The sequence below is a fragment of the Peromyscus maniculatus genome, chromosome 1, assembly GCF_049852395.1.
Source record: "Peromyscus maniculatus bairdii isolate BWxNUB_F1_BW_parent chromosome 1, HU_Pman_BW_mat_3.1, whole genome shotgun sequence".
Taxonomy (NCBI): Eukaryota; Metazoa; Chordata; class Mammalia; order Rodentia; family Cricetidae; genus Peromyscus; species Peromyscus maniculatus.
The window spans coordinates 163,091,306-163,103,708 of NC_134852.1; the positions used below are offsets into that span (position 1 = coordinate 163,091,306).

A 12,403-nucleotide genomic window follows, 5' to 3' on the forward strand; every position below is an offset into this window, starting at 1 on the left:
TAATAAAATAGCGTGCACTTTATTTTAAACCAACCAAGCACTGATAAAAATAGATACCACTGCAGCCACGATTCCACATCAAACCTTATCAGTAAGAAGGGGCATTTATTCTTCACATCTTGTGCTGGACCTGGCACAAGACACCTCCCTCCATGAGGGCCCTAAAGGCCAAGGCCAAGAGTGAGCAAGTGCCCTTGTGGAGAGGCTTAGTGGCAGGCTCCCCCTGGGCCCTGTAGAACAGATCAGGGCAAGGCAGGGCAAGGCCATGCTCTTCCCAGCTGCTGGGACACAACACTGATCAACAGTTGCTCGGGGATGGCAGAGAGTGGACAAGAGAAATGCAAGACATTGGGTCCTTCTGCGTTTCTCAAGGTCCCTGAAATCCCCAAAGGACATTGGACAGTCCCTGCAGGGCCCCAACTGCAGGAGAGTTAGCCTTTGCTTTGGCTGCAAGAGAGTCGGGATTCTGCAAGGGACTGACTACTCTCTCTGAACACAAAGTAACCATAGCACACTTTCCTAAATTCCGTGTGGCAAAGGGCAATTGGAGGGTGCTGTTGACTCCCGTTAAGGCACTTGTAATGGAACCCAGATGCGCAGGCTTCTGGGGACCTTGTTTCTCCCTTATCCTCAGGTCTAGCATCTCCTGTCCCTTCCCACTGCTGTGCAACGAGGAAGAGGGTGAGGGTCTCGAGGGACTTGGGAGGGTGGTGTGATGGGAGTCTGAGTAGGAAGAAGAGAGCTGGGGTGTGGTCAAACAGGAGCGTCAGTCTGGGAAGGCCTTTTGTAAGGAAGCCAGGCAGCAGCAGGTTAATCATCATGGAGATCAGTGGGCAGTGGTGCTGGCTGAGAGCAGAAGCCAGAGCTGAGGCCCCTCCAACCTGCCCTGGGGGAGGCAGGCTGGGAGCAGAGAGAGGGCAGGGAGTCATCCCTTGACCCATCACCTGCAGAGGACAGGTTCTCTTCTCTCAGCTAGGGGCTAGTGCAGGGGTAAAGGTGTCAAGGGTTCAGACTCAGGCAAGGAGAGGGCAGGGGCTACAAGGAGGGTCATGAGACCCAGAAGCAGCTCAGCTCTTTGGTATGGTGAGGGTGTCACTGTGGGACATCCCTGTCATTCCTCCTCCATGCTCCGGGCTGCCTTGGCTGCTCGCCTCTGCCTCCCACGAAGCTCTTCTATCTGGCGCTCCAGCCCTCTCACCTTAGCCTCCAGGTGGGTCCCTGAGCCCCTGGAGGCAGTGAGCCGGCTCAGCAAGGCAAAGAGAGTCAGCAGGCCCAGGAGCATCAAGGCCCGGGTGGAGGGGTCGGGCACAGACCTCACCAGTCCCACAAAGCCAGCCACAAAGAGGACAAGCTTTAGACCCCCCAGGATCCGCCCCAGTAAGGCCAAGACCAAGCCCAGGAGCAGGGACAGCAGCCAGTAGATGACCAGTGCTGCTGCTCCCCACAGTAGAAGGGTCTGGACTTGGCTGGGGCTAAGCTTCAGGCCCTGGGTGAGATGTTCACCTGGAAAGGAAAAGGACAGAGTCAGCAATCTAGAGATGTGGTGAGGGCAATGAGGGGCAAGGAACAGTGAAGCAGAGGGGAACAACAGCTTTACAAAGGCACGCCCACTCCTACAGGCCCGGGAGACGGGTTTGAATCCCAGCCTCCTGGCTGTGGGACTCTGAAAGACTACTTTGCTTGGGGAGACGGAGTTTTATTTATTATTTGAGGACAGTCTGTCTGCCTCCCAGGGCTGTGGTTAACCAAAGAGGAAACCGTACACCTCTGCACAATGTCCAACACAAGCAAACCCCTGGTACAGAGGTAAGAATCTCTAGCCTCCCCTTCTACTGTACTTCCGGGGACATCTGCCACTAGCTGGGGGAATGTCTAGCCCCACACAGATGAACTCCCACCAACAGCAAGGTCAGACACAGCCCTGGCTATCTAATTCTCTGCCACTCACCATCCAGCCCCAGGGCACTCAGCAACTGGGCAGCAATCCCAGACAGGGCAAAGCAGGCCACAGAGATGGCTGATGAGATGGCCCACATCACCTGTAACAGGGTCTGTGAAAAAGACAAATCCATCAGGAATGAGGCTCTTCTCCTCGTGCCTGGTACTACTTGCAGGGAAATCCCTGACCTGTTTCTTCCCCAGGAGATGGGTTTGGGTCAAAAGTCTGTGGACTCTGAGTTGGGTGAGGAGGCCCTCCTGCCATGTCTCCTTCCTGACCTATAATCCAGGACATCTGAGACAGACTTGAGCTGGTCAACTGAGATGTTCTGGAAGTGACAGGAGGTGCACTTGTGTGTAAATGGGGAAATCACCATGTCCGCATGGTAGCCACCCTATGAAACGGGAAGCTTCCAAGCCTCCTAGGGAATCAGGAAGGTGTGTGAAAGGACGTCCATGCGGGCCTGGGACATGTGAGGGAAAAGCTGATCAACTGCACTTCATTATGGATTTGTATGTGTGTCTGCATGTGTGTGCCCGTGCAGGCCCACATGGACACTGGAGGCTGACATCAGGATGCCTTCCTCAAGTCTCCACCTGTTGTTGTTTTTTAAGATTTTACTTTTATTTATGTATCCATGTGTGTTTGTATATGTGTATGAACATGTGGGGGGTTGAGAGATGATCAAAGAAGCCGGAGGAGGGTGTTGGATTCCCTGGAGTTGGAGTTACAATCAGTTGTGAACCACCTGTGGGTAGTGGAAACCAAACCCTGGTCCTCTAAAGAGCAGCAAGCATTCTTAAATAGTGAGCTGCCTCTCCAGCCTCTCTATTTTTTTTGAGACAGGGTTCTTACTTAACCTGGAGCCCTAGTTTCTGCTAGACTGGCCAGGCAGCAGGTTGGTATCTGCCTGTCTCTGCACACCCCACTTCCCACTGTCAAAGGTTACAGACATGCACACCATGCCCGGTTTTTACATATGTCTTGGAGACTGGAACTCACGTCTGCTACTTGCATAGCAAACACCTGACCCACTGAGCATTTTCCCAGCCCTATATTGTGGATTTTATAAACCACTGGCTGGGTACTGTGGGATGAACGATCAGAAGGGACACCACACTAGAAACGGCACTGGGCGGAAGAACCGACCCTGCCATAGGCCCTTCATGAACCCCATCTCACTTTTACAAGTGAAGACACGGACTCAGAGCTCTGCTCTGCCAGCTCCAGAAGCTGGGACTGACTCAGATCCAAGGCTCCGTGGGTCCCCGCTAACATGAGTTTGTAAGAGTAGGTCATTTTGCAGCCTTTCTGGCCAAATGGACAAAAGCGGGAAAAAGATGGGGCTGGAGGGTAAGAACCTGGCAATCAGCCAGGAAGAGGCAGGACTGCCAGGCTGTATTTGCGGAAGGTGGGGCTCTCCGCAGTGGGGACTAGGACAGAGAGGTTGTGGTGGCAAGGTGAGGTGGTGTTAACAATGTCTCTCCTTTTGTTTATGCACACAGCCACTACAGGCACGTTTCTTACCTCTGAAATCACATGCATGGTCTCCGGCCCCAGCCAGGCATCCAGTGTCTCCTTCAGAGATCGGCCAATCTGGGTCAAAAGATCAGCTGAGGCCTCCTTCTTCTGTTGGCCAGGTGGGGCAAAGTCTTGATAGGACTGGGATGACGATGAGTGGACGAGGAGAAGGGCCACAAAGACCATCAGGACAGCTCTGAACAGATGCCTGCTCCATGATGGATTGCTGTCTGAGCCTGCCATGCTTGCGCCTGTCAGGAGAGGGCCACAGGGGAGGCAATGATTCAGACCTGACAGATACGTTTACTCTCTCAGCTGCTCGGTCATTCCCTTCACCACCCCTGGTCCACAGCAAGCATCCCAGACAAACCTAAAAAGAGCCGTGCGCCGAAAAAAGATGAACCAGGACTTGCGATCTAAGCTGGGCACAACCATCTGAGTCACAGCTTCCTCTTTTGTATTCTCCGCCAGATCAATTCACCAGCATTACTATTCCAGGCCTTAAAGTGGCCAAGATCTCACCGCAGTCTATTCCTCCAGATCTAAAATCGGAAGGCCTGTCTCTACATCTTACGCACCATGGACAAGAGCAAATTCTAAGTCTCTAAAGGCTTCATCCCAATAAGCTTACAATGTACTGAAGCCAAAGCTGATAGAAAAACTTAAAAATAGCACGTAAGTAGGATTACCACTGCACACCAATGCAAAATAAAGCACTCGGTTAACAGAGCATACAAGAATGACGGCATTTGCAACAGTTATCTCTGTGGGGCCATTATGCAAGGTGGTTTTTCTCCCTCACCCCTGTGGGCATAGGCATGAAGAAACAGTCTGCAGATGAGCACTTGTGCAAGGTCACTGGGCTTAGAAGGATTTCAGCCCAAGCCTCTGCTCCCAAATCCTACCCTTGCTGGGGGTCAAAGTGTTCAGCGGCTCTCAACCGGGGCTGCTCAGTGACATCACTCAAGAGTGGCACGAAGTGCCAATGTCTGTGTCCAAGCACTCTGGTTCTGATGGCACTCACTCTGAGATCTGATCTTGGACATGAGCTCCTCAATGACTGGAGAACCATTCTAAGAATATAGAGAAAGGCTAAACTTCGTGTCTCCTAAACTGTCACTCGACAGTCGGTGTAAGATTTCTGTGACTACTTGTGCAAGGTTGTTTTTGTTTGCTGTTTTCATCCCCAGCAAGCAAGCAATCCATTTTGCACTGGATATCTTCTAATTCAACTTGATTTTGACATTACCTACCAGGAGGCAGGATCACATCCTTTTGCCTATTTGGGAGTAGGACGTTGAGGTCATTCTGTGTCAATGGTTATGATATAGTGTACATACACACACACACACACACACACACACACACACACACACACACACACACACAAGCAGTTTGGTTTTCATCTATCCTTTCTGGCTTAGAGCTCACATATCTCATATAATTTAATACATGGAAAGAACAAAAAAGGTACCTCTTATAAAAAAAAATAGCCTTTTAGCCAGCTTCCTGCAACATCTTCAGAGGATGAAGGATGAAAGACAGCCCTTTCCAACATAGAGTTTATGTTAGTAAGACCATTTTTAGAGATCTCCCCAGATAACCTCCGGATTAGAGGGGTAATTGCCAGGGGGCCCAGCCATGCCTTTAGAGGGATGAGACTTTCATCCTCAACCTCTGAGGAAGAAGGGTGGCTAATGTTTTCATTGATTCCCATGACCAATCTGTGTGCTGAACACACCTATATAATGTGACCAATCTTTGGTGGGTTATCCTTTCCAAGGTTATTTCCTGATCTTTCGCCCACTGACACATTACTAACATCTGAAGAGAAGCTGCACCATAATGATTAAAATGTTAACTGTTGCTGGGGTAGGTAGCTCAGTGTCAGATGGCTTGCCTAGCATGTACATGGCCTTGGATTTAATCCCCAAAACAGGTAGATAGAGAACTGCTAAATAATCTTTATATTTATAGAATCCATAACTTCTGGCGACTATTAGATTACATCAGGATGTGTAATATCCTTTCTTGTTCTTTAATTCTATGCTTCAACTAATACAAAACATGTAAATAAGTGGCTACAAAGCCTAACTTACAGATAAGTAATGTCTATCTAAGAACTACAGGGACTTGCCCCAGTAGTTATTCACGATATTCTAGCCAGAAGGAAAAAAAAAAAAAGATGGAGCTGCATCTGGATGAGAAGTCCCCACTCAGCATGCAGCACCCCCACCCCCGCCATATGTCACTTTACAAAACCTGTTTATTTATCTGCACTCCATATGATGGAGATGTGAGGCCAACAGCCCCCTGTTTTCTCAGAGGCAGGCCCTGAGTGAATCTGATTTCCTTCCCACAAATTCTCTCCCGAGTATTTGCTTTCAAGCAATGAGAGGCAGGAGCTCTGTTCACAACTTCACATGCCAGTCGCTGCCAAGTCCTAGCTTATTTTACCTGTCCTCTGTCTGGATATAAGTCAAGGTTCCTATAGCCCCTTTATCAGGTTCAATGAATTGGCTAAAGAGAGTCAAGAGTTCAGGGAAACCTTGTGGAAATTACTTTAACTATGTAAAGATACGTTCCATTTGTTTATGCTGTGGAATATTACTTAAACTGTGTAAAAGTTTTAACTATGAAAAGATGTGTTGCTATTGCACCTGGCCTGCCTAAGGCACCTGATTGGTCTAATAAAAGGCTGAATAGCCAATAGCTAGGCAGAGAAAGGATAGGCGGGGCTGGCGGGTAGAGAGAATAAGTAGGAGGAGGAATCTAGGCTTGGGAGAGGAGGAAAGAAGGAGAGAACAAGGGAGAAAGAGAGGGACACACCGGGGCCAGAAGCCAGGCAGCCACCAGACAGACAGACAGACAGACATGGAGAAGCAGTGAAAGTGAGATATACAAAAGGAAAGAAAGGTAAAAATCCCCAAGGCAAAATATAGATGAAGAGAAACAGGATAATTTAAGTTCTAAGAGCTAGTGGGACAAGCATAAAATAAGGCTGATCATTTATAACTAATAAGACTCCATTTTGGGCTGGAGAGATGGCTCAGAGGTTAAGAGCACTGACTGTTCTTCCAGAGGTCCTGAGTTCAATTCCCAGCAACCACATGGTGACTCACAATCATTTGTAATGAGATCTGGTGCCCTCTTCTGGCCTGCAGGCATACAGGCAGACAGAACATTGTATACATAAAAAATAAATAAATCTTTAAAAAAAAAAAAAAGACTCCGTTTCATGATTTGGGAGCAGGTTGGTATCTACCACCTTACCCCACCCTCCAAAAAAAAGTCTGGCACAGGGAAACAGTTTCACTGGCTGGATGATGACAAATAGTTCTTATAAAGGCTACTGATGTGCACCAGCTGCGAAGACGGCAGCACCAGGTATGGGGGAGCGAGTGCAGAGGGTCCATGCCCTGTCTGGGTATACCACCCTCAGAGGGCCTCTATGTGTTCAGTGATTAGATAGCACTCCGAACCCTGTCTTCTCTGGATTACCCTAGAAGTTTCATTACAAAGTGAGATAAACCAATTCTCTGGCCAACTCAATCACTAGCCACTCTTCCTCCTCAGAGGTACCAACTCTTTAAGACATGGCTGGTCCCCTGGCAATTACCCCCTCCAATCCTGCAGCTATCTAGGGAGCATTCTAAAAATGGTGTTACTCACATAAAAGGTATATTTGAAAGGTCTGTTTTTACCCTTTATCCTCTGAAGACACGGCAGAAAACCAGGCCAAAGGGCTAATGATTTTGACAAAAGGTATCTTCCCATGTATTAAATTACAAGGGATATGTGGGCTCTGAACCAGGAGGGATAGAGAAAAACAAACTACTGGTGTATGTGTTTCTGTGTGTGTGTGTGTGTGTGTGTGTGTGTGTAAACCGGCGGTGTGTGTTATATCACACCATTGACACAAAATGATCTCAACTTCCTACTGCCAAAGTAAGCAAAGGGTTAAGGAACAGCCCTTAAGGAAAGATTATCATGAATAAAAAGCAGACACTGGACTGGTTTTGAATGCACTAATCTCAACCTCACGGGTACTTATCCAGGTAGGCATTGTTATCCCCTGATGATGAAATCAAGGGAGAATGGGCAGTATGTGGGAAAACCCGGCTGTGAATTCAGGTGCATCTAAAGAGCACTCCTTTGTCCAGAACCACTCTGTTGTGCTGTGTTCAATTTAGAAGTTACTGATAAAGCCACATAATAGATTATCCATAAGTCAAACACAGTTGGCACCTACCAACCATCTCAGGGAATTACAGTGAAAATTCACCCAGGCACCTTGTGCTCTGATCTCATCTATAACATGATGCCACGGATGAGTTAAGACTCAGCAAGTACCAACTTATCGAAGCAGGGAAGGATCAGGCAAGAAGAATGTTTGCAGGCCCACCTCCTTTTTTGACACTCTGCTGGAGAAATGTCAAAAGGCTCTAAGCAAAATCCTGTTCTTCCTCGAGCTCAAAAAGGCACCTGCAGTTCCAGAGTCTCTGTGATCCAGAGCTGAGGAGTAGAGACTGAGGAAGCCTCCAAGGTGGAGGTGAGGCCAAGTTTTGAAGTGTTTGTGGTTACCACAATACTGGGGGAGTTGGCCACAAATTTAGAGCCATCTGGATAGCGGAGAGGGAAAAGAAAGATGTTCTCATTTGGTCAGAGAAGGCTCCAGAAAAAGACTTCTAAAAATACTACATTTGGGGTAACTTCTGGCCCAGAAACAGCTACCCAACACCCCTCCCAAGGCCTGTAAGGTCAAGTGGAGTTGCAAAACACAAGAGTTCAAGTGCAAGAACTTAGGCTGAGAAAGCCATCTACTCTTTGGCACAAATCAAGAGCCAGGTGGTTCCCACCTGCCACTGGTGGGAGACGTGGAAAACATGGGTTAGTTCCTGAGCTATCTGGGTCATGCTGGGGCCTTAAAGAGCAGGGTTGCTATCTTGGGTTGGATTCTATATCCAAGGACCTCCAACAGGAGGAATCAGGTGTCGTCTCTTCCCTCCTAGAAGGTCAGGGTGATGTGAGCTGCTACTCCCACGGCAGCCTGCTGTGTTTTCTGTGCCAGCTTTAACTTGAAGTAGCCATCTGCCTCAGTCTGGGGGACCTTGAAATAAACCCTCCACTGTGAGGCCAGCACTGTTCTGCCAGGTGACCTGAAGTGTTCCAGAAAATGCATCTCACAGGATTCCGGAGAACACTGGTTGTTGAGAGGTAGTGAGGACAAGTGACAAGCTGCTTTCTTTACCAGTTCCTTTTCATCTTTCTTTCTTTTTCCTTTTCTTTCTTTCTTTTTCTTTTCTTTCTTTCTTTTTTTTTTTTTTTGGAGAAAAGCCCAGGCAATATGAATCTGACCCACCACCATCATGCTTCCTCATGCCTCTTAAGAACTTTTTGCCAGGCAGTGGGTGGTGCATGCCTTTAATCCCAGCACTGAGGGGGCAAAAGCAGGGGGATCTCTGTAAATGTGAGGCCAGCCAGGTCTACAAAGTGAGTTCCAGGACAGCCAGAGCTGTTACCCAGAGAAATCCTGTCTGGGGCGGGGGTAGTTTTACAGTTTTGTTGTTGTTTGAGGCAGGGTCTGATGTAGCCCAGGCTGGCCTGAACTAGTTATGCAGCTAAGGATGACTTTGAACTCCTAATCCTCCTGCTTCCATCACCCAAGTATTGAGTTTGCAAGTGTGTGCCACTCATATGTTGCACTGGGGACTGAACCCAGGGCTTTGTGTATACAGGCAAATACTCTACCAATTGAGGTACATGCCAGCCTTCATCAAATTATTATTACTGTTTTTTTGAGACAGGGTTTCTCTGTGTAGCCCTGGCTGTCCTGGAACTTGCCCTGTAGACCAGGCTGGCCTCAAACTCAAGAGATCCATCTGCCTTGGCCTCCTGAGTGCTGGGATTAAAGGCCTAGCTCCTCATCAAATTATTAATGCAGAAAGATGCTATGGTCATTAAGAGTCAAATAGCCTTAGCCTCTAAAAGATGGAAGCATGTCTGAAACTTTTTTGCTTAATGAGACAAACAGGAGGTACTCAATAATAAATGGTAATATGTGTAAGTTATCAATGTTTTGTTTGTATAATTTATAATTAACAAAGTGCTTATTATCTACCTCATTTAATTCTTATGGCAGTGTGTGTGTGTGTGTGTGTGTGTGTGTAGCTAGAAATCAAACTCAGAGCTATCAAATAGGCAAACACTCGACCACTAAGTTACAAAAGAACGGCATGTGTATACAAATTGTGTGTGTGTGTGTGTGTGTGTGTGTGTGTGTGTGTGTGTGTGTATGTGTATGCATGTGTAGAAGCCAAAGACTAACTCAAGCCAAGGTGGTTCTCTCCTTCTACCATGTGGGTCCCAGGGATCAAGTTCATCAGGCAGGTGCCTTTTCCCCATGGAGCATCTCACCAGCCTTAATTATCTTATAGTTATCATATAACTATAGTTATGTTCTATTTTGCTTAGAGCAGAAATGGGACTTGATCCTCAAACCCAGAAGCTCAGGCTTGCCCTTTCCATTGCCCCATACTTCAGTACTGCCTTGGTAATGCCTGCTCTCTGCCCATGGGAACATATAGTTCCACCAACCACCATCAAGCTCAAAGCAGAAGACACCCAAATCTCCCAAGAGGAGCGAGCCCTCATACTAGGAGATGGCTCACCTGCTGAGTTAACAGGTTATACACCAAGGAGGTAAGAGGGGACAGTCAAAGACAGCCCCGAGACTGGCCACTCCTGTTCAGACAGCTGCAATTCAGCTCAGGCAGGAGCAGTCTCAGCTGCAGGAACTGCTTTACTTACTATGGTGGTGAGAAGTCGATATATGTTCAGCTGTGGTTTGCTCAGCCCGGGCAGGGTGGGGCTGGCCACTCTGCCCCCTGTCAGCTCTCCTTCCTCTTCTTTTTCCTTTCTCACTATAAATCACTACAAGGGCAGGGACTAACTTGGTGCCCTCTGCTGGCCCCAACTGTCCCTTCACTACTCACAGCCGCCCTGTGGATCAGCGGTCCTCACTTCTGGACTGCCCATCTGGACTGCCTGCACAGCCTGTTAAACAAGGATGTCTGCCCCACCCAGGCAACCCACTCGGACTCTCCCAGGGAGGAGCTCAGCTTTTTTTTTTTTTTTTTTTTTATTTATTTATTTATTTTTAAAGAGCCCCAGGATTCCTGTGGGCAAAATCTGACAGCGGTTGCAAAGGTCGGAAGCCTGGAGAAGAAAAGTGTACTTCAAGCAAAGCCTCCTAAGAGCTCTCTGTACAAAGGACATAGGCTCAATTCTATCACAAACTAGCTGTCACTACCTTTACACCTGTTACTTAACCTATCTGACTTTCAATCTCCTCAAATGTAAATCCTGTTGAAACTGGGTTAAGAGTTGCTTTGGGAAGTTAAATCGTTTGTGCAAGCACCCTGTTCACAGTTTGTCCCATAGCCTCCCAACAACTCAATCTAACTTGACACTAACTTTTCTTGCAATCCCCAGCACCTAGCATAGAATGACGATGCTTGCTAAAAGACTATCAGAAGACCGCCAAGAAGCCACTTGGAGAAGTCGGGGGAGAGAGGCGATTTGAACAGTGAATCCAAATATACAACAGCCACATGAGAAGCACAGCTGAGATCCTAAACGCGGAGAAGTCACTACTAAGGAGAATGAAGTCAGCGTTCTGGCAGGTCGGAGGCAGCCCTAGCTAAACCCCTGACAGCTGCTACCCAGCAACTGTTTGTGGGGCAGGGTGACTGCAAAGGGGAGCAGCCTTGCCGCTCCCTTCCCAAGGCCAGACTCCCGACGACAGGGTGTCAGTGGCATGTGCTATTTCGAACAGCACATGCCCTGCCAAGCGCTTCATAGTGGCGTCGCAAGGCCCATGAGGTCGGGGTACCCAGAGGGGGGCTCCAACTGGAGAAGTAGGAGGCTGGACCATGGGGCTAGGGAAGGTTGTGCGGCTCAGCACTGGCCTCATCCCCAAGTCTGGCAGCTGCTCCCTCTACTGGACCTCAACGTTCGAACCCGCTTTTCCCGGGAAACACTCTCCTCTTGGGTTACCTAGTAACAACGCCCCCGGTTGCATAGCAACGAGGATCCGGGTCCCAGGCTTGCTAAGCCTCATGCTCCACGTTCGACCCCTCCCCACTCGGGCTCACAGGCCTAGCGGCTCCGCCCTGTAGCCGCCTGCAAATCTGTCCCTTAAGCTGCGTCTACAGCGGGATCTCGGACCGCACTTACCCTGCTCCGGCCACCACTATCCTTCACGTGCGACTTCGCTAAAAAACGCGCCAGCAAACCCGCGCCTCAACTCCCGGGGTGTTGGTTTATAATCTGCGCATGCGTGGGGCGATTGAGCTGGGAGACTGGCGGGCCTCTCTGCTGCCCGAGCGGACACCGTGGGCGCATGCGCTTTGTTCGCTCCATTACGGTTTGTGTGCATCTGTGTTTCCTATCGAAGCATTTCCAAGGAAAGAATGGCGTCGGAAATTGGAGCTGGAACGGAAGCGAAGTCTTTGGCAGGAAAGGGGAAAAAATAATAATTCTATCGAGGCTGTGGCGTGGGTAGAGCCAGTGGTTGGTTCGGGATTCGGTGCTGATCGGAGCCTGCCCCGCATTTAGGGCAGCCCAATTTCCCGAGGCAGGGATGCTGCTCCTGCGGCATCGCGGGAAGTGTAGTTCTTAGGCGGGGCTCCGCATAGCACCTGGAGGGTTGAGGAAAATTCTCGCTAAAAAGGGACAAAAGGAGAAAAAAGCAAAATGTCTTAGTGGACACGTTAGCGGTGCACTACCTTGGGGAAATTCATCTGCTACGGGAGAGAGCAAAACCTCACCCCAACTGTGCAGGTGACTCCCCCCCAAAGCTTTGCTTAGACTTGTAGAGGAAGGAAGCAGCTGCGCCCCCCTACTTCCCCCGCCTTTTAGAACCACTGAGGTAGCTTTGTG

At 48.9% G+C, this 12,403-nt stretch overlaps 2 protein-coding genes across 4 annotated transcripts in view; one reads left to right on the forward strand and one right to left on the reverse strand.

The window, feature by feature from the left end:
• Tmem109 (transmembrane protein 109) overlaps positions 1–12,403 on the reverse strand; it is a 13,398-nt gene continuing 995 nt past the window's right edge. For 2 of the 3 annotated variants that reach the window (XM_076559933.1, XM_076559935.1), the window contains 4 exons: positions 11,699–12,186; positions 3,467–3,711; positions 1,949–2,051; positions 1–1,503 (listed from right to left, as the gene is read on the reverse strand). In XM_076559933.1, coding sequence (XP_076416048.1) covers positions 1,112–1,503; positions 1,949–2,051; positions 3,467–3,703 — 732 coding nt within the window. In that variant the 5' untranslated portion in view covers positions 3,704–3,711; positions 11,699–12,186 and the 3' untranslated portion in view covers positions 1–1,111. Of the gene's footprint in view, positions 1,504–1,948; positions 2,052–3,466; positions 3,712–10,270; positions 10,506–11,698; positions 12,187–12,403 lie in introns of those variants that run through there. The other variant, XM_006993830.4, reaches the window with a different exon arrangement.
• The window catches only part of Prpf19 (pre-mRNA processing factor 19), a 19,262-nt gene continuing 18,656 nt past the window's right edge, over positions 11,798–12,403 (forward strand). The window contains exon 1 of the mRNA XM_006993829.4: positions 11,798–11,888. The gene's annotated coding sequence lies outside the window, so the exon portion shown is untranslated. The remainder of the gene's footprint in view (positions 11,889–12,403) is intronic.